At 42.2% G+C, this 22,962-nt stretch overlaps 1 protein-coding gene across 1 annotated transcript; it reads right to left on the bottom strand.

Annotated features, from left to right (window-relative positions):
* Positions 1-952: 952 nt before the first annotated feature.
* Positions 953-22,001, bottom strand: pias4a (protein inhibitor of activated STAT, 4a). The gene is made up of 11 exons (XM_087783189.1): positions 21,880-22,001; positions 19,009-19,393; positions 18,864-18,948; positions 18,752-18,793; positions 15,557-15,647; positions 15,316-15,444; positions 11,075-11,180; positions 9,163-9,236; positions 8,922-9,082; positions 5,338-5,489; positions 953-2,644 (listed from the first exon to the last, which is right to left on the bottom strand). Exons 1-11 carry the CDS (start codon positions 21,904-21,906, stop codon positions 2,382-2,384), a joined length of 1,515 nt encoding a protein of 504 aa, XP_087639315.1. The 5' UTR covers positions 21,907-22,001; the 3' UTR covers positions 953-2,381.
* Positions 22,002-22,962: the final 961 nt, after the last annotated feature.

Raw genomic sequence — 22,962 nt, 5'->3', positions numbered from 1 at the left:
TAAAATGTAAACATATAATTTATATTAATATAAAATGTAAACATATAATTTATAATAATATAAAATGTAAACATATGATTTATAACAATATCAAATGTAAACATATAATTTATATTAATATAAAATGTAAACATATAATTTATAACAATATAAAATGTAAACATATAATTTATAATAATATAAAATGTAAACATATGATTTATAACAATATAAAATGTAAACATATAATTTATATTAATATAAAATGTAAACATAATTTATAATAATATAAAATGTAAACATATAATTTATATTAATATAAAATGTAAACATATAATTTATAATATAAAATGTAAACATATGATTTATAACAATATAAAATGTAAACATATAATTTATAATAATATAAAATGTAAACATATTTATAAAATGTAAACATAACATTTATAACAATATTAAATAAATGTTTACGTAGAGAATTGTGTCAAAATAAAGCCCAATCAAAGGTCTCTTTATTTTATATATTTTCATATATAAATGTGTTCACAACTCTGGCAACAAACGTTTCTGGTTCTAAATCTGATATAAAGATATTAAACTCATATTCAATATTTAAAAAGTCAGTGTAAAAGAACCGTCTCTAGATTTTATTCAAAAATCTCTAAAATAAAAAGATTAGAACATTTATTTTTGAATAATTTGAAGCAAAATATCAAATTTCATAAAAAATATCATTTTTTGAAAATATTCAAACAATATAAATCCATTATTTAATAAAAACAAATTAAATAAACAAGTTATTCAGTGCAATTATTCAAAAAGATAATTAATGTTCACAAAAACCACTATATTATATATAAATATATTAAGTTTGAACATTGAAACTAAACCCACCTAACAGTGAATGTGATTCAATGTTGCCACGAGTTCGTCGAGCGTCACATGACTCTGAAGAAAACAACGACGACGACGGTTGTTTTTTAAGAAATGACTTTAATTAATTCCACACATCAATAACAGCTGTTAGAATACGATCATTTAAATTTGTACAGGTCCACCCGGGCCGGAGCGTTTGGTACAGAACATGACGAGTCACCGGCGCCTCAGCAGGGGAGGTCGACTCGAGGCTTTAATAAAATATTATTTAGATCTTATCGTCTTAATATGAACATGTCAAACACCTGACGTCACGGGGGGGGGGGGGGGGGGGGGCAGGGTGGGGGGGGCAGGCTTCTGTGCTACTCCGGGTACCCCCGCGGCCCGACCACCGGACAGAAGCCACGGATCCGAACCAAGACTTTCAAAATGGGAACAAAAGAACAGCGTCGTCCCTGACCACGAGGTACGAGGTGGAAGCCCAGGTGACGAACTTTGACCTGAGTCGTGGCGAAGACGACGAGAAACAAACTCTCTCAGAACATGTGATCGACGGGTTGTCGGGTTGAAGCTCCAGACGGAGCATCTTCTAATCCAATCAAGAGCTTTCGTCCAGAGCTGCACCTACTGACGCTCGTGGAAAACAAACCGATGGAACCCGTGACCTCGTCCACACGTGACCTCGTCCACACGTGACCTCGTCCACACGTGACCTCGTCCACACGTGACCTCGTCCACACGTGACCTCGTCCACACGTGACCTCGTCCACACGTGACCTCGTCCACACGGACCAGGAACTTAAAAACCGTAAATGAAAAGCGTGTTTCGACTTCAATGGTTCAATCTTAAAAGCAGCTCCACTAAAAGAAGGCGTGGCTTCCTCACAGTCATGGAAACACAGTCATGGACTTGTTGCATATGAAGCGTCGTGAAGGCGTCCATCTTCTCAGATCTTCAGGAGAAACGACGAGAAGAAAAACTCCAGTGTAAAAATCAAACTCTCTCTCTCTCCCCGAGACTCTGGTCAGTCTGGCAGGTTCTGGACTGAGGTAGGTTCTTCCTGTTCCACCAGCAAAATTAAATTAAAAAAAGGTCCCAAAAGTAAAAAGCTCAGGATCTTCACCTGCTCGTCAGCAAAACAAACTCGTGGATGGAAACAAAGAAACTTCCTTCATTCTGAGACGAACCAGGAGCGACTCGAGCCCAAGATGGAAAAGACGAGCGTCTCACGCCAGGAACAAGCGTCTGAACTTCTGCAACTACTGAGAACGTCCTGTGATCCAGACCAACATCTCGGAGCGTCGGTTAGTGAAGCCACGATCGTCCTGAACAAAAGTGGTGCCTCCAGGAACGAGAGGGTCTTCGCGAGGGTCCGGCCGTGAAATGGAAAGAGTCTCAGGAGAAGAGACGAGGTGTTCGAGGGGGTCCGGGGGGTCCAGGTGCTCCGGGAGCAGCTAAAAGGTTCTGCCAGGAGGGGGCGTGAGAGGAGGATGTTTTCAAAGCCATCAGTCCGTCGTCACGGGGGTCAGTACGCGGTGACCAGGTCCTTGTCGTAGTCGTAGCGACCCCTCTTGGGCGTGGGGCTGTCGGCGCTGTCGTCAGTGTCCTCGCTGTCGCCGCCAGCCCCGCCCCCTTCCTCCTCGGACGAAGAGTCCAGAGTCAGGTCTACCACCACGCCTCCCGCCGGCGCCGAGGACCCCCCCGCCGGCCCCGTCGAGCTGCTCCCCGACTTGCCCGTCAGACTGGTGCCGCTGTGGGCCGGAGAGTGACCGTTGGCCTCGGGGACGCCTGGAGACAGAAGACGAGACTTGAATGAAGAACCCAGAGAAAGAAACGGATGTTCCTCGAGAGGCTCCTCGTGTCCAACATGATCGCGATACAACATGTACTTTCAACCCAAGAAACACTTGGTCACTCGTCTGAGGAATGAGTCGTACGTGAGTCAGAGGTTTGGAAGCGACTGGACCGTGTCGAGGTCATGAAGGCGTTTCTTCAGAGAAGTTTCTTCAGTCGTCGATGACTTCAGAGCCAGAAGAACAATAGTGACGAGTGTGGAACGAACAAGAGCTTCAAACCCATCAGGTGTTGGACCTGGTGTCGTCCAGAGGAACGATGGTTTGAAACGAAGACTGCACGATATATGGAATATATATATCTATATATGTCACGTTCTTTAAAGTTTGTACTTCTATGTCTCGTTGTTGTTTATGTCTCCGTCTGTCTGTGAACTGTGTTATAATAATTACTATAAAGTGTTATGTGTGCGTCTTCACCGTATGCTAACGAGCTAAGTTGTTAGCGTCATTTATAAAGTGTTATGTGTCCGTCTTCACCGTATGCTAACGAGCTAAGTTGTTAGCGTTATTTATAAAGTGTTACGTGTGCGTCTTCACCGTATGCTAACGAGCTAAGTTGTTAGCGTCATTTATAAAGTGTTACGTGTGCGTCTTCACCGTATGCTAACGAGCTAAGTTGTTAGCGTCATTTATAAAGTGTTATGTGTGCGTCTTCACCGTATGCTAACGAGCTAAGTTGTTAGCGTCATTTATAAAGTGTTATGTGTCCGTCTTCACCGTATGCTAACGAGCTAAGTTGTTAGCATCATTTATAAAGTGTTGTGTGCGTCTTCACCGTATGCTAATGAGCTAAGTTGTTAGCATCATTTATAAAGTGTTATGTGTGCGTGTACAAGGATTTATTATTGATTTGGTGATATCACGACGCGCCGGCGGCTCCTCTCTGATGTCGCTCAGTTTCACAGGAAACCAATGTGCACCACAAGGCGTCGCAGAGTAACACCACGAGGCGTCGCAGAGTAACACCACGAAGCGTCGCAGAGTAACACTACGAGGCGTCGCAGAGTAACACCACGAAGCGTCGCAGAGTAACACCACGAGGCGTCGCAGAGTAACACCACGAGGCGTCGCAGAGTAACACTACGAGGCGTCGCAGAGTAACACCACGAGGCGTCGCAGAGTAACACCACGAGGCGTCGCAGAGTAACACCACGAGGCGTCGCAGAGTAACACCACGAGGCGTCGCAGAGTAACACCACGAGGCGTCGCAGAGTAACACCACGAGGCGTCGCAGAGTAACACCACGAGGCGTCGCAGAGTAACACCACGAGGCGTCGCAGAGTAACACCACGAGGCGTCGCAGAGTAACACCACGAGGCGTCGCAGAGTAACACCACGAGGCGTCGCAGAGTAACACCACGAGGCGTCGCAGAGTAACACCACGAGGCGTCGCAGAGTAACACCACGAGGCGTCGCAGAGTAACACCACGAGGCGTCGCAGAGTAACACCACGAGGCGCCGCAGAGTAACACCACGAGGCGTCGCAGAGTAACACCACGAGGCGTCGCAGAGTAACACCACGAGGCGTCGCAGAGTAACACCACGAGGTGTCGCAGAGTAACACCACGAGGCGTCGCAGAGTAACACCACGAGGCGTCGCAGAGTAACACCACGAGGCGTCGCAGAGTAACACCACGAGGCGTCGCAGAGTAACACTACGAGGCGTCGCAGAGTAACACCACTAGGCGTCGCAGAGTAACACCACGAGGCGTCGCAGAGTAACACCACGAGGCGTCGCAGAGTAACACCACGAGGCGTCGCAGAGTAACACCACGAGGCGTCGCAGAGTAACACCACGAGGCGTCGCAGAGTAACACCACGAGGCGTCGCAGAGTAACACCACGAGGCGTCGCAGAGTAACACCACGAGGCGTCGCAGAGTAACACCACGAGGCGTCGCAGAGTAACACCACGAGGCGTCGCAGAGTAACACTACGAAGTGTCGCAGAGTAACACCACGAGGCGTCGCAGAGTAACACCACGAGGCGTCGCAGAGTAACACCACGAGGCGTCGCAGAGTAACACCACGAGGCGTCGCAGAGTAACACTACGAAGTGTCGCAGAGTAACACCACGAGGCGTCGCAGAGTAACACTACGAAGTGTCGCAGAGTAACACTACGAAGTGTCGCAGAGTAACACCACGAGGCGTCGCAGAGTAACACTACGAAGTGTCGCAGAGTAACACTATGAAGTGTCGCAGAGTAACACCACGAGGCGTCGCAGAGTAACACTACGAAGTGTCGCAGAGTAACACCACGAGGCGTCGCAGAGTAACACTACGAAGTGTCGCAGAGTAACACTACGAAGTGTCGCAGAGTAACACCACGAGGCGTCGCAGAGTAACACTACGAAGTGTCGCAGAGTAACACCACGAGGCGTCGCAGAGTAACACTACGAAGTGTCGCAGAGTAACACTACGAAGTGTCGCAGAGTAACACCACGAGGCGTCGCAGAGTAACACTACGAAGTGTCGCAGAGTAATACTATGAAGTCCACTGTTGCCGACATCGCAACATCAACTCTTCTGCGTCGACTCGTTGATTCTCACCAAAGAATCAAAGTTAAATGCGGCAACAACGGTGAAAGCCAATCATTGTGTGTTTTCTCAAAAGAAAATATACGTACATATATCGACGACAGAGTATTCTGGCGTGTCGCTGCGTTCTCTTTCCCGCTCTTTTTCCTTCTCGTCACTGATTGGCCGCCAAGAGCCGTCCGTCAAGTACTCGATCTCTTCGATCTCCTCGCTCGTCTCCTTTAGGATTTCCGAAAGCAACCTGGAGCGCACACACACACGTACACACACACACACACGTGCACACGTACACACACACACACGTACACACACACACGTGCACACACACATGCACACATGCACAAACACGTACACACACAAACACGTACACACAAACACGTACACACACACACACCCCCACACGTGCGCGCACACACACACACACACACACACACACACACACGCAAACACACAAGTGTTACAATCACCAGGAGGAAGAAGTTGATTGACCTACGACCTTTGACACGACACTCGGTCGTTTGTCCCGAGGGAACATATCGGATCCTTGGTCTCACAGCGATCGCTCAACTAGAAACATTTTCTGCATATTTTTGGTCATATTTTTGCATCATTCCTACACGACTTTAAGTTCTCAGGGGGAAACAAGTTTCACCGACGGAAGCGAAAACACGTGGGTGAGTAACTTCCTCCTCCAGCTGTTGACTTCAGGAAACATCAGCTCCTGGTGTTTATCGTCTCAGCGAATGTTGCAGATATAGAAAGTAGAGAAGATCCAAACTTAAAGTTCTTGGCTTCAACCAAAACTTACTATCATTAAGGTTTTTATTTGGACATCGCAGGAGAAAACTTATGAGTAATTATGCGTCACTGCCTGGATTCTTTCTCCTACATTCCCATGAACGATCCATCATGAGGATCATATGATCTTCTCGCCGACACTCTTGGCTCCGCCCCCGACTCAAAGTTTACTATTAAATAAGTTCATTTAACGTTTATTTCAAGTGTTATTTTATGAAGCGATTCAATGCACTTCATAAAAATACTGAGAGAACAGTTTGTGAAAGTGTTGACGATTGTTTGTTCACTCGTCTCGTGCAAAAGTACTTTTTCCTTCATATAAACGTAGGATGTAAATTCAGTAAGAGAACAAAATACTGCTCAGTTTACTTCAAGTACTGTCATTTAGAATATTTTTCTTTTTTAAATGTAATGTTTAGTAACTTGTACATCAGAAACTTTTCGGCGTTTTTGTCATTTGCTTCATTGAACTTGAAGTACTGTTACAATAATAACTTTACTGCTGTACCATGAAAGATTGTAGTACCTCTCAGGTCATATACTTACTTCTGTACTTCTACTTACTCACATACCGCACAATATATGCTTTAAAAAATACTCGATACATTTTATATACACTTAAATATATACCTTGATATAAACTGTTACCGTGAAGGGATGCAAGTATTGCAGTTTAGCAACAGTTCAAGTATAGAGTTTGGTTGCGTCAGAGGCGCCTTCAGTGACATCACACTTGAGTGACATCACACTTGAGTGACATCACACTTGAGTGACATCACACTTGAGTGACATCACAGATCATGTCAATCACTAGTCAAACGAATGTGCGTCGATCGTGATCCGAGCCAAGAGGACGACTGGCCTCCACGAAAACCTCTGCTTTCATCGTCTTGTTTCGAAGCAACAAAACTATCTTTTGGTTAAAAATCCCAAATAAAAAGTCAAGTACAACTAGGGCTGCACGATATATGGAAAAAATATTGATATTGTGATATTGTCACGTGTGATATGCATCGAAATTTATAATTTACAAGGTTTTATTGTATAAATCAATAATTTCTTAAATACACACTTTGATCAATCAGTGTCACGTTCTGTAAAGTTGTTAGTTTGTACTTCTATGTCTCGTTGTTGTTTACGTCTCCGTCCGTCTGTGAACTGTGTTAGGCTCGGTTGCTATGGTGACACGTCTTGGCTCAGTATATCCAGTGAAGTAATACTAACTTATGATCTAGTCAAACACTAGTGATCCAGTGAAGTGATACTAACTTATGATCTAGTCAAACACTAGTGATCCAGTGAAGTAATACTAACTTATGATCTAGTCAAACACTAGTGATCCAGTGAAGTAATACTAACCTTTGATCTAGTCAAACACTAGTGATCCAGTGAAGTGATACTAACTTATGATCTAGTCAAACACTAGTGATCCAGTGAAGTAATACTAACTTATGATCTAGTCAAACACTAGTGATCCAGTGAAGTAATACTAACTTATGATCTAGTCAAACACTAGTGATCCAGTGAAGTAATACTAACTTATGATCTAGTCAAACACTAGTGATCCAGTGAAGTAATACTAACTTATGATCTAGTCAAACACTAGTGATCCAGTGAAGTAATACTAACTTATGATCTAGTCAAACACTAGTGATCCAGTGAAGTAATACTAACCTTTGATCTAGTCAAACACTAGTGATCCAGTGAAGTGATACTAACTTATGATCTAGTCAAACACTAGTGATCCAGTGAAGTAATACTAACTTATGATCTAGTCAAACACTAGTGATCCAGTGAAGTAATACTAACTTATGATCTAGTCAAACACTAGTGATCCAGTGAAGTAATACTAACTTATGATCTAGTCAAACACTAGTGATCCAGTGAAGTAATACTAACTTATGATCTAGTCAAACACTAGTGATCCAGTGAAGTGATACTAACTTATGATCTAGTCAAACACTAGTGATCCAGTGAAGTAATACTAACTTATGATCTAGTCAAACACTAGTGATCCAGTCACTCGTCTCTTTCAACCTCCTTTGTTAAAGCAACATATTGTAAGAACTTTTCATCTCGTCTCAGTTGTTTTCTTAGAAGATTGTGAACTTCCAAACAAACCTGTCCGTCTTCACCGTATGCTAGCGAGCTAAGTTGTTAGCGTTATTTATAAAGTGTTATGTGTGCGTCTTCACCTTATGCTAACGAGCTAAGTTGTTAGCGTCATTTATAAAGTGTTATGTGTGCGTCTTCACCTTATGCTAACGAGCTAAGTTGTTAGCGTCATTTATAAAGTGTTATGTGTGCGTCTTCACCGTATGCTAACGAGCTAAGTTGTTAGCGTCATTTATAAAGTGTTATGTGTGCGTCTTCACCGTATGCTAACGAGCTAAGTTGTTAGCGTCATTTATAAAGTGTTATGTGTGCGTCTTCACCGTATGCTAACAAGCTAAGTTGTTAGCATCATTTATAAAGTGTTATGTGTGTGTGTACAAGGATTTATTATTGATTTGGTGATATCACGACGCGCCGGTGGCTCCTCTCTGATGTCGCTCAGTTTCACAGTAAACCGATGCAAGTCCCGCGAGACTGAGCGTTAGAAGAGATATTTTTATACCATCATGTCGACACTGAAGCGTTGAAATAAACAAATTATCATCGTTTTCCTTCTTTAAACCCTCGGACCTTCACTACACTCACTCCTGTGCGCGGCTACATTTTTAGGTGAAGGGAAAATATCGCATGAATATCGCACTTCAAGACACTAATATGGCACTTATTTCCAATATGGTGCATCTCTACGTCAAACCATCAGTGGAACACGTTAATTATAGCAGTTGAAATAAATAATCTTTTCTATGATGGAAGTTCTTACCCGTCTATCGTGAGCAGCTCAAACGGCGCCGGCTTGTCACAGACCGGACAGGTCCACGTGGGTTTCTTCTCGTTCATCTGCAGGAAGAAGACGGCGTCGAAACACTGGGGGTGGGCGCAGGTTAGGACTCGACACGGGACCCCGAGCCGCATCTTCACCAGCTGTGAGGACCAAACACGAGATGATGATGATCCTGACCCGCCAAGGACACGTCAATCAAGACCGGAGTTCAAACACCCACCGGACAAATGAGTGACACCCGGAGACCCGTGGTCGCGATTTCACTCTCCGGGTCGAAGCGAAGCTTGTCTTGAACTGAGGACGAACACAGAAGGATGTGGAGTGAGTCGTGAGAACAGATGTGTGAACAGTGACGAGAGTGTGACGAGAGTGTGACGAGAGTGTGACGAGAGTGTGACGAGAGTGTGACGAGAGTGTGACGAGAGTGTGACGAGAGTGTGACGAGAGTGTGACGAGAGTGTGAAGAGAGTGAGAAGAGAGTGAGAAGAGAGTGAGAAGAGAGTGAGAAGAGAGTGAGAAGAGAGTGTGACGAGAGTGTGACGAGAGTGTGACGAGAGTGTGACGAGAGTGTGACGAGAGTGTGACGAGAGTGTGACGAGAGTGTGAAGAGAGTGTGAAGAGAGTGTGACGAGAGTGTGACGAGAGTGTGACGAGAGTGTGACGAGAGTGTGACGAGAGTGTGACGAGAGTGTGACGAGAGTGTGACGAGAGTGTGACGAGAGTGTGACGAGAGTGTGACGAGAGTGTGACGAGAGTGTGACGAGAGTGAGAAGAGAGTGTGACGAGAGTGTGACGAGAGTGTGACGAGAGTGAGAAGAGAGTGAGAAGAGAGTGAGAAGAGAGTGAGAAGAGAGTGAGAAGAGAGTGAGAAGAGAGTGTGACGAGAGTGTGACGAGAGTGAGAAGAGAGTGAGAAGAGAGTGAGAAGAGAGTGAGAAGAGAGTGTGACGAGAGTGTGACGAGAGTGTGACGAGAGTGTGACGAGAGTGTGACGAGAGTGTGACGAGAGTGAGAAGAGAGTGAGACGAGAGTGAGACGAGAGTGAGACGAGAGTGAGACGAGAGTGTGACGAGAGTGTGACGAGAGTGTGACGAGAGTGTGACGAGAGTGTGACGAGAGTGTGACGTGAGTGTGACGAGAGTGTGACGAGAGTGTGACGAGAGTGTGAAGAGAGTGTGAAGAGAGTGTGACGAGAGTGTGACGAGAGTGTGACGAGAGTGTGACGAGAGTGTGACGAGAGTGTGACGAGAGTGTGACGAGAGTGTGACGAGAGTGAGAAGAGAGTGTGAAGAGAGTGTGACGAGAGTGTGACGAGAGTGTGACGAGAGTGTGACGAGAGTGTGACGAGAGTGTGAGAGTGAGAAGAGAGTGTGACAAGAGTGTGACAAGAGTGTGACAAGAGTGAGAAGAGAGTGAGAAGAGAGTGAGAAGAGAGTGAGAAGAGAGTGTGACGAGAGTGTGACGAGAGTGAGAAGAGAGTGTGACGAGAGTGAGAAGAGAGTGAGAAGAGAGTGTGACGAGAGTGTGACGAGAGTGTGACGAGAGTGTGACGAGAGTGTGACGAGAGTGTGACGAGAGTGTGGCGAGAGTGTGGCGAGAGTGTGGCGAGAGTGAGAAGAGAGTGAGAAGAGAGTGAGAAGAGAGTGAGAAGAGAGTGAGAAGAGAGTGAGAAGAGAGTGTGACGAGAGTGTGACGAGAGTGAGAAGAGAGTGAGACGAGAGTGAGAAGAGAGTGAGAAGAGAGTGAGACGAGAGTGTGACGAGAGTGAGAAGAGAGTGAGACGAGAGTGAGAAGAGAGTGAGACGAGAGTGAGACGAGAGTGTGACGAGAGTGTGACGAGAGTGAGAAGAGAGTGAGAAGAGAGTGAGAAGAGAGTGAGAAGAGAGTGTGACGAGAGTGTGAAGAGAGTGTGAAGAGAGTGAGACGAGAGTGTGAAGAGAGTGTGAAGAGAGTGTGAAGAGAGTGTGAAGAGAGTGATAAGAGAGTGCGACGAGAGTGATAAGAGAGTGAGACGAGAGTGATAAGAGAGTGAGACGAGAGTGAGACGAGAGTGCGACGAGAGTGCGACGAGAGTGCGACGAGAGTGCGACGAGAGTGCGACGAGAGTGCGACGAGAGTGCGACGAGAACTCACTGCGCTCGCGGCAGCGTTCTGCGCTCTCCACCGAGCAGAGCTTGAGCTGCGTGAAGAGGTCTGCGGCCGTGAAGACCCGGACCAGGTACACCGCCACAGAGTACCTCTGCAAGTACATGCAAAGGATCAAAAACATTACTTTCAGCATGAGCATGTTAGATTTTTGTGTCACAGCATTGAAATACTATTTTAAAATGGTGTAAAACACAAGAACACACAGAAAACAACACATTAGTTTAACGTTAGGAAAACTCAAAACATTCGTAGCACTTTGGAGCCGAGCAGTGTCTCTAGATCACAGGTGACCAGCTGGTCCTCAACGGGCCGAGAAGGTGCAGGTTTTGGATCCGACCAGTCGAGCAACATGTTGAACCAATAAGGCGTCTGAAGACAGTCATCACTTCTTCGTCAGTCGGGTGTTGCTTGTTTAAGTCGACACCCGTTACCTGTGTGTGCGTCACTGGTCGGAACAAAGACCTGCACCGGCTCGGCCCGTTGAGGACCGGTTAGACCCCCTGCTCTCTATGGTCAGACCCTCTCGCCACGTTGAGTTCCCGACGACCTCCGACACAAACCATGCCGACAGAACAACATCCACATCGTGATGAGAAAACGGTGCAAAGGTCATTTCTATGAACGACGTCTCATACGGTCGTGTCATTGGCTGCATGATCTCTGACGGGCTTGTATTTCAACTCTGGTCTCAAGTTGAACTGAGCTGTGTCTCAATCACATACTTCTCTTAGTGTACTAGTTAGTATCATCAGTATAGTGTACTTACTAACTAGTAACTAATCCTCCACAGATAGTATGTCTCAATCACATACTTCTCTTAGTATACTAGAAGTTAGTATCATCAGGATAGTGTACGTACTAACTAGTAACTCATCCTCCACAGATAGTATGTCTCAAACATACTTCTCTTAGTATACTAGAAGTTAGTATCATCAGGATAGTGTACGTACTAACTAGTAACTAATCCTCCACAGATAGTATGTCTCAAACATACTTCTCTTAGTATACTAGAAGTTAGTATCATCAGGATAGTGTACGTACTAACTAGTAACTAATCCTCCACAGATAGTATGTCTCAAACATACTTCTCTTAGTATACTAGAAGTTAGTATCATCAGGATAGTGTACGTACTAACTAGTAACTAATCCTCCACAGATAGTTTGTCTCAAATATACTTCTCTTAGTATACTAGAAGTTAGTATCATCAGGATAGTGTACGTACTAACTAGTAACTAATCCTCCACAGATAGTATGTCTCAAACATACTTCTCTTAGTATACTAGAAGTTAGTATCATCAGGATAGTGTACGTACTAACTAGTAACTAATCCTCCACAGATAGTATGTCTCAAACATACTTCTCTTAGTATACTAGAAGTTAGTATCATCAGGATAGTGTACGTACTAACTAGTAACTAATCCTCCACAGATAGTATGTCTCAAACATACTTCTCTTAGTATACTAGAAGTTAGTATCATCAGGATAGTGTACGTACTAACTAGTAACTAATCCTCCACAGATAGTATGTCTCAAACATACTTCTCTTAGTATACTAGAAGTTAGTATCATCAGGATAGTGTACGTACTAACTAGTAACTAATCCTCCACAGATAGTATGTCTCAAACATACTTCTCTTAGTATACTAGAAGTTAGTATCATCAGGATAGTGTACGTACTAACTAGTAACTAATCCTCCACAGATAGTATGTCTCAAACATACTTCTCTTAGTATACTAGAAGTTAGTATCATCAGGATAGTGTACGTACTAACTAGTAACTAATCCTCCACAGATAGTTTGTCTCAAATCAAACTCTGCTGCTACACACTAACAGGAAATGAGGCGACAGCTTCTTCTTCTACTACCATTTAAGGATGATTTCAAGCAACTGTAGGAACACTAGCGACACCTGCTGGCAGCACGTTTTGCAAGTTTGAAAAAAGAAATAAAGAAAAAATATGAAAATCTAAATATTCACAAGATATTTAAGCTGGTATCAGCACTGAAGATGTGTCATCCTTCTACTGCTGCTGAAAATACACCTGTAAGTGAGTAAGTAAATATATATATATATATATATATATATAACGTAACTTCTGTTTACAATGTCAACGTCACTAAGATGGAGTTGTTTAGTGTAGAAAGTGTCCATCGATCCATACTCAGTTTTGTGTGCGTTTTATTAATCTAGTGTGTATGGAGCACTACATATATATACTAAGAATTGAGACGCACTCATGAACTAAAAATACTAACTTTGAGTACACTAGTATGCGATTTGAGACACAACATCGGTTTCCGCCACGATCATGTGACTTCAGAATAGCGAGGTGTCATACTTGGCTAGCGAGCCTCGAACATTCAACACCCAACAGAAGATATAGTGATTTATCATGAACTCATTTGGAAGGTTCCTCTGGGAAATCAGTAGACGACAGCGAAATATCATAGAGATGGATAGAAGTATAAATAAGACTATAGTACGCTCTTGTTAGCAGTACTATAGTCTTATTTATACTTCTATAGTACACATATATATATATATATATCGTATATTCATATATATATATACATATATCGTATATTCATATATATATATATATATATATACGTATTATTATTATTATTATTATTATATACATATACATCGTATATTACATCTATATACAGTACTGGCTCTTACTGGGCGAAAATAAGGTCGTAATGAAGCTGAGAAACAAATTACTTTTGATTTATTAATCATTAAGAATAATCAATGTATACTTTCACATTGATTATTCTTGTCATTTACCATTTTAAGCAACTGTAATGTTTATGACGTTGGAACCGTCCATGAATATTGAGTATAAAGTTACTTTACTTTGTCCACAACGTTGGTTCAAAGTGAGAAAGACATTGTGAGACAAAAATGTTAGCGAAAGTATCATGATGTTCTGTTCTATGTCAGTCTTTGTATTCTTTGTCTTTGTTATTTTTCTTTGATCTTGTTCTTTATCTTTAGACTTAGATCGTATCATCTTGTTCTTTCCCTTTATTTCTCTTTGTTCTTATTTTATTTTTTTGAATAATTGCTGTATTGCTGTGTCTAATTGGAAAAAAACTATTTCCCGAAGGAGACCTTCTGAGGATCAATAAAGTTCTATTTAACCTTGTATTACAAATTATTCTCATTCCCAAAATATCACAACCATTTTTTTTTTACAAAACACTGGTCGAACAAGTTTAGAGAACACACTCGTCCTTTCACTGGTTCAAGAGTCGATTGTTTGTTACAAACGGGTTTGGAAACGACGTCCATAAGTTGATACTAAAACTCACTTCGATCGTCTTTAGAAAAGAAAGTTTGTGTTCGATTTGGAGTGTGAGTGCGTGTGTGCGTGTGTGTGTGTGTGTGTGTGTGTGTGCGCGTGTGCGTGCGTGTGAGTGCGTGTGAGTGCGAGTGCGAGTGCGAGTGCGAGTGCGAGTGCGAGTGCGAGTGCGAGTGCGAGTGCGTGTGCGTGTGCGTGATGATATGCATGAAACCATACTGTTGTGTGTTACTTGCTCAAGGCTAGAAACAATTGACCAATTTATCTTCCACACATTCTGTCATTAGAATCTTATTATTTTTCACCAGTTGAACGAAGTCATCCGTGTATTTTTATATATCTTCAAATCTTAACCTTCATGATTTAAATCAATATAAACCCAGTACTTGAATGAATGAGAATGAGTGCATGAATGCTCCTACCCAGGTGCAAAACAAATAGACTCAGGGACTCATTCATTCCTCGGGCTATTAAATTGTACAATTCTGAGTTCGAGGGCAGGAGTGGAGTGAAAGTATGTGGATGTTCTGTGTTAGTCTTTGTATCTTTGTCTTTGTTGTTATTCTTTGATCTTGTTCTTTATCTTTAGACTTAGATTGTGTCATCTTGTTCTTTCTCTTTATGTTCTTCTTATTTTATTTTTTTTATTTATTATTTTTTATTGTTTATGAAAAATTGCTGGCTACTGGAAAAAAACAATTTCCCGAAGGAGACCTCCTGAGGGATCAATAAAGTTTTACCTTACCTTACTTTGTTAGCTTCAAATGAGCCTCGTCACATTTTTCAAAGTTCTTCACTAAACTCACTCGTTTACATGCGTGACGGTCCAGACACGGAGTCGTGTCACGGGATGAACACAGTCATTATTCTTGAAACTCTGGTCACAGACCTTCAAACATGTTCTCATCCGGACTGACCTTTCCAAAGTTCCCCCAAGTGACGGTGACTCTGTTGGTGACGCTGGAAAGGTGCAGCCACGGTGTGATGTTGACAGGACGGCAGGGACGACGGGGTTCCACTCCGGGTTTATTTGAAGGATAATATCCCTGGAAACCAGAGCAACACGAGGTGAAACAACCGTCAGAGTTATTCAACATGACGGTGAAGAACATCCATGCACCCTAGGGTTGAGCATCAGTAGAACGGTCATCCACTCACCGGCACGTGACAGTACGACTGGTTGACTTTGACGGCGATGTTCGGTGGATACTGGTCCTCCTGGACGCCGATGGAGTCTGTGTAACAGATTCTGTGGAGACAGTGGGAGACGATCATGATCTTACGTAGTGATCCAGTCTTTCTACTGAAAATATCATCCATTCATTTGAGAGAGACCCCTTTTTCTCATGGTTCATGACAAATGACATTAAAGACAACACGATGTTTCATAATGCATGGACCACACAACACAAATAGATCAACTATTTATTAGCATAAAGGAATAAACTAAGAAAAAAAGCAAACATTACCTTCAACTTAACCTTTGTTCTACTGTCGTGTCACAGCATTTAAACACTTTGTGTGAAGAAGGTTTGAAGCTTCAACTGAGAAAAATCTCTAAACTTAGGAAAATGATGTCACAGGATCTGGATCTTATAATCCATGCGTTTGTTTCGTTTACACTATTGTAACAGTTTATTTTGTGTCTGAACAAGAAGGATGTGTCTCGCCTGCAGTTCATACTAAACTCTGCAGCCAGAATTCTGAGCTGCTCTAGTAGAAGAACTCACATTTCTCCTTCAAACTCTTCACTGGCTGCCAGTTTCTTTCAGGATCAACTTTAAAATTCGGGTTCTTACTTTCATATCTATTCATGGTCAGACCTTCATGATCTGATCCAGACTTACACCCCAGCTCGGGCTCTGAGGTCTGTGGATCAGAATCTACTGATGGTTCCTGAACTTCTGGACCAGAGGAGAGAAATCCTTCCAGACTGTTGCTCCTAAGCTTTGGAACCATCTCTGTGTTTGATGATCTACTGACTCCTTCAAGAAACATCTGTGTTTGATGATCTACTGACTCCTTCAAGAAACATCTGTGTTTGATGATCTACTGACTCCTTCAAGAAACATCTCTGTGTTTGATGATCTACTGACTCCTTCAAGAAACATCTGTGTGTTTGATGATCTACTGACTCCTTCAAGAAACATCTGTGTTTGATGATCTACTGACTCCTTCAAGAAACATCTGTGTTTGATGATCTACTGACTCCTTCAAGAAACATCTGTGTTTGATGATCTACTGACTCCTTCAAGAAACATCTGTGTTTGATGATCTACTGACTCCTTCAAGAAACATGTGTGTTTGATGATCTACTGACTCCTTCAAGAAACATCTGTGTTTGATGATCTACTGACTCCTTCAAGAAACATCTGTGTGTTTGATGATCTACTGACTCCTTCAAGAAACATCTGTGTGTTTGTTGATCTACTGACTCCTTCAAGAAACATCTATGTTTGATGATCTACTGACTCCTTCAAGAAACATCTGTGTTTGATGATCTACTGACTCCTTCAAGAAACATCTGTGTTTGATGATCTACTGACTCCTTCAAGAAACATCTGTGTTTGATGATCTACTGACTCCTTCAAGAAACATCTGTGTTTGATGATCTACTGACTCCTTCAAGAAACATCTGTGTTTGATGATCTACTGACTCCTTCAAGAAACATCTATGTTTGATGATCTACTGACTACTTCAAGAAACATCTGTGTTTGATGATCTACTGACTCCTTCAAGAAACATGTGTGTTTGATGATCTACTGACTCCTTCAAGAAACATCTGTGTTTGATGATCTACTGACTCCTTCAAGAAACATCTGTGTTTGATGATCTACTGACTCCTTCAAGAAACATGTGTGTTTGATGATCTACTGACTCCTTCAAGAAACATCTGTGTTTGATGATCTACTGACTCCTTCAAGAAACATCTGTGTTTGATGATCTACTGACTCCTTCAAGAAACATGTGTGTTTGATGATCTACTGACTCCTTCAAGAAACATCTGTGTTTGATGATCTACTGACTCCTTCAAGAAACATCTGTGTTTGATGATCTACTGACTCCTTCAAGAAACATCTATGTTTGATGATCTACTGACTCCTTCAAGAAACATCTGTGTTTGATGATCTACTGACTCCTTCAAGAAACATGTGTGTTTGATGATCTACTGACTCCTTCAAGAAACATCTGTGTTTGATGATCTACTGACTCCTTCAAGAAACATCTGTGTTTGATGATCTACTGACTCCTTCAAGAAACATGTGTGTTTGATGATCTACTGACTCCTTCAAGAAACATCTGTGTTTGATGATCTACTGACTCCTTCAAGAAACATCTATGTTTGATGATCTACTGACTCCTTCAAGAAACATCTGTGTTTGATGATCTACTGACTCGTTCAAGAAACATCTGTGTTTGATGATCTACTGACTCCTTCAAGAAACATCTGTGTTTGATGATCTACTGACTCCTTCAAGAAACATCTGTGTTTGATGATCTACTGACTCCTTCAAGAAACATCTGTGTTTGATGATCTACTGACTCCTTCAAGAAACATCTGTGTTTGATGATCTACTGACTCCTTCAAGAAACATCTGTGTTTGATGATCTACTGACTCCTTCAAGAAACATCTGTGTTTGATGATCTACTGACTCCTTCAAGAAACATCTGTGTTTGATGATCTACTGACTCCTTCAAGAAACATGTGTGTTTGATGATCTACTGACTCCTTCAAGAAACATCTATGTTTGATGATCTACTGACTCCTTCAAGAAACATCTGTGTTTGATGATCTACTGACTCCTTCAAGAAACATCTGTGTTTGATGATCTACTGACTCCTTCAAGAAACATGTGTGTTTGATGATCTACTGACTCCTTCAAGAAACATCTGTGTTTGATGATCTACTGACTCCTTCATGAAACATCTGTGTTTGATGATCTACTGACTCCTTCAAGAAACATCTGTGTTTGATGATCTACTGACTCCTTCAAGAAACATCTCAAGACACTTTTATTTGAATATTGTTTTGATTGTTTAAGTTCCTTGTGACCCTGGTCTGGAAAAGCTCTACAAATATTACTTACTAACATTATAGTAAAAGATGTTTCAGGGGAAAAATTGTATTGACAAATATAAGATGAAATGAAAAAGTTCACTTGAGGTAGAAATACATATTTTTCAATTAGTATTGTAAGGATTTAGTTCTACCTCTGGTGATCACAGAACCAAAACTAAATAAATTACAAATATGTTTCTGATTTCATTCATTCATCTTCCAGCAGGTCGTCTCTCAAAGGTACTGGAGAGGATGATTTTAAAACATGGACTGGAAGGACGTGGATCTCACCTCAGAACCACTTGGATTGACCTCATTCCGGGACGAATCTCACTGGAAAGTACGCAGAAGAGAAGTCAGCGTGAGGAGAACATGTCCATCTAAAGATGGTGGAACACGTTACCTTGCATTTCTAATCTGATCCGCTTGATTGGGCGTCAACTCAAAAATACAATGACTGTCCTGTAGCTTCTCGTTGTTCTGGGCCACTGTGAACAGAGACAGAACTCTTAACATCGGAGAAGAACGAGAAGGTTCCGGAGACTCACTGAGCTCTGTGGGGGGCAGGAGGGTCTCCAGCGTCTGGTAGAAGGGCAGCGGCACCAGCTTGACCTCGGGGGCCGGCGTGGGCAGCGGCGGCTTGGTGATGCCGTTGAGGTATTCGGCGCCGGGAGCGCCGGCGGCGTTGGACGAGCTGAGAGACGAGTAGGTGATGGGGACACTTTCGGGGCGCCGCGCCGCCAACCAGCTGGAGCTCTTGGGGAAGCGCGACTCGTAGAGCTGCCGGACGTTCTTGAGCAGCTCCGGACTGTACTCGGTCTGCACCAGTCGCAGCGCCCGACCCACCAGGTCCTGCTTCAGGCCACTCTTGCTGCGGCCCATGGAGGCCAGCAGCGTCTGCAGGTCCGAGACCCGGAAACTTTTCACCATGTTCTGGGGAAAGAAGAGATAAAACACGATTGAACGTCAATCGTTGATGGGTTTATGCTACTTTTAAATTATCTGCCACAATTACATTTGCATCTACTCTTTGACCTCTGACCCTCACGTGTATAGATCTTATTCAACAATTAATTCAACGTCTGGGTTTTATGTTGTTGTTGGATTTAAAAGATTTTCTGCACAGCTTTGGACAAAAACTAATATCATTATCATGGCATAGAAAGCATTAACGACTTAAAAAAAGACAAGAGTCAGGATTGAATAAGTCATACTTAAATATTTTCATCAAGTCATGTTCAATAAGGTTTTATAAAAGTTAATTTTACATGTTTTCAAAACAAATTTAGTTTAATAACATAAATATTCTCACAAGTCATGTTATTATATTTACGACACGTACATGTGACTTTGAGTTTCCATGTCAACTGTAACTCAGAGTTTATTAAGAACAAGAATTTGAAAAAGTACTTGCACTGATGATCAATGTTGTTTACGATGTTAATAATTAAACTATTGGTACAAATACATTCTAATAAAGTTGAATCTATACATCATCCGTCTGATGAAAACATCTGTTGTGTGTCTAAACAATCACTCGGTGATGATGCGACGACACGACGCCGTCAGTTACTCTTAGTTCGGAAATACTTTTCAAATTCATTCTCAACATCGGGAAAGATCAAGAGTGGAAGGAGGATCTGTCAATCATTTTCATTTTCTACCGCTTTGCCCCTTATGGAGGTCGCGGGGGGACTGGAGTCTATCCCAGTTACATTGGGCGAGAGGCAGGGGACACCCTGGACAGGACGCCAGTCTGTCGCAGGACACACAACCATTCACACACACACACACCTACAGACAATTATCCCAAGTTCTCAATCAATCTCTGTTTGTTTCTGTGGGAGGAAACCGGAGTGTCTGGAGTAAACCCACAAATACTGAAACAAAGACTGATGAGGAATAAGAAGTATTTTTAAATATTATGAAGAATATCCAGCACTTCTAAACACAAGCTCCACTGTTTATTTTCAACTGGCAATGAATGGTTGTGAAAGCACTAGTTTACATGTAAAATACAAAATAAAGTAACTAATAAATAAACATTCTTGTATTTTTTTAAAACAACGTCAACAAAGCAGTTCTTGTTCATCAGAACCTAAGAAAACAAGTCATGATTCATATCGTTTTGTGTCAGATTTAACTGTGAAGACAAAGAATTAAAGTTCATCGAGAAGAAGAATTTGAAAAACTATTTGTATGTAAACAGTACAGTAGTAATTAATATTGTTTATAATGTAAACAGTACAGTAGTAATTAATATTGTTTATAATGTAAACAGTACAGTAGTAATTAATATTGTTTATGATGTAAACAGTACAGTAGTAATTAATATTGTTTATGATGTAAACAGTACAGTAGTAATTAATGTAGTTTATAATGTAAACAGTACAGTAGTAATTAATGTAGTTTATAATGTAAACAGTACAGTAGTAATTAATGTTGTATATCAGTACAGTAGTAATTAATGTTGTATATAATGTAAACAGTACAGTAGTAATTAATGTAGTTTATGATGTAAACAGTACAGTAGTAATTAATGTAGTTTATGATGTAAACAGTACAGTAGTAATTAATGTAGTTTTTGATGTAAACAGTACAGTAGTAATTAAAGTTGTATATAATGTAAACATTACAGTAGTAATTAAAGTTGTATATAATGTAAACATTACAGTAGTAATTAATGTAGTTTATGATGTAAACAGTACAGTAGTAATTAATATTGTTTATGATGTAAACAGTACAGTAGTAATTAATGTAGTTTATAATGTAAACAGTACAGTAGTAATTAATGTAGTTTATAATGTAAACACATCCATAGAATAAAAACATCCATCAACACACGCAGAAGGAAAATAAACGCGTCATGACTCGAGGATTAAACATAAACATGTTGCAAACACTGAGCTGCTGATGTCGCACTTCAACCCTCGCTTTGTTTACACGTCAGGTGCAGCCTCGTCTGTCGATCTAACGGCTCCTCGGTGACGACAAACGAGAGGATCCGTGATCACTGGCTGAGCTGCGGGTCTGACCGGCTCCTGACGGCATCAATCTCTCTGACAGGTGCAGCAACAAAGACACGCCGCTGCCCCCGCAGCCCGGCCGAGCCTCGAGTGAACGAGTGAAGAGTGAACGAGTGGAGAGTGAACGAGTGAAGAGTGAACGAGTGAAGAGTGAAGAGTGAACGAGCGCAGAGTGAACGAGTGAACGAGGATCATTCATTCATGGAGACAAACATGCAGCGGCTCAGTGTTAGCAGCGCGAGCTAGTAGCTGACACTGAGACGACACGCGCGCAGCCTGGAGGCTCGCGAGCGTCTAAACTAATCGATATTATCTATCAGGACGCGCGTGGCTCTCGATGGCCCGCGTGTCGCCCCGCAAAGATCAAACTGACGCCGTTAAGGCGCTACTTGCCATCGCTTCCACCAGCTCGGCCGCCATCTTCGCTCAGCAGTACCGCGAGAGTCACGCACGAAGCTTCTCTTTGACCAATCAAACGTCGGGTCGACGTTGAGCGACGCGCGGTCTCAGCCAATGGCGCGGCTCCCTGCGTGGAGCCTCGGAAGTGCGCAGGTCGAGGGGGCGGGTCCACGCAGATTTAAAGCGACAGCGCCACTTATTCCCGGCACTCAGAGTCTGGTCCGCGGCCCTGCGCAGGCCTTTGGATCCTTTCGTGCGAAGACACGTCGTTTTATGGCGAGGCTCGTGCGTTTCCCGCTCAATGTTGGCGCGAGAGTGCGATGCCTGCGGTGTCGCGGACGTGATTGGAGACACACCGCGAATGATTCGCGTCACTCTCGGAGGAAGTCGCGTGGCCACAGCGGCTCCCGTCCGAGCGAAAAAGTCCACTCCAGGTCGTACAACTGGCCGGGAGTCTCGTCGAAAGCCTTTGTCTTGAGATTTATTTTCACTTTGTTCAATAAAAGTCAAACGGTTGTGTTTCTCGTGAAGAAAACACACACTTTCATCAAAGTGATGACAAACATGACTCTTCAGTCGATGAAATAGTGTGTGTTGTTTTCGTGTCGAGGTTTCGATCCGTTGGATCCAGTCCGGGTTTTCTTCGCTCTCTCAGGAATGATCGAGAATCTTGACTTGTTTGGATTTTAAATGTTTTTAATTTACATTAAACTTGTATTTCATCAACACAATAATACATTAAATCAATACTTTCATGATCGAATACATATTATGTTTTCATGTGTGTAATGATTGAAACTGAAGAAACAACATGAATTCAACAATATAGTTATTTTAAAATAATCAACACAACAAATTGCATTTGGAATAAAACAGTTTTTAATATTAAAATACACAATTACTGCTAGATTAACCAATAATCAAGTAACAGTATAATAACAAATCAAATGTAATACTTGTGTAACAAAGTATTTTGAATTAGTAATACATATTGTTGACGCGTTGATTAAATTAAAAAGACAAACATTTAAAGTTGAACTTAAGTGTGTATGTGTGTTAAAGTGTGTATGTGTATGT

Source organism: Callionymus lyra, chromosome 2 (assembly GCF_982586985.1).
Source record: "Callionymus lyra chromosome 2, fCalLyr1.hap1.1, whole genome shotgun sequence".
NCBI classification, from domain to species: Eukaryota; Metazoa; Chordata; class Actinopteri; order Syngnathiformes; family Callionymidae; genus Callionymus; species Callionymus lyra.
This window is presented reverse-complemented; position numbering and strand designations above follow the sequence as displayed.

Excerpts from the sequence above, each read along its gene's own strand:
- pias4a (XM_087783189.1), bottom strand. The coding sequence starts at position 21,906 with ATGGCGGCCGAGCTGGTGGAAGCGATG. Across the intron at positions 18,949-19,008 it reads CCTGCCCCCCACAGAGCTCA|TGGCCCAGAACAACGAGAAG; the intron begins GTGAGTCTCCGG and ends CTCTGTTCACAG. Across the intron at positions 15,445-15,556 it reads AGTCGTACTGTCACGTGCCG|GGATATTATCCTTCAAATAA; the intron begins GTGAGTGGATGA and ends TCTGGTTTCCAG.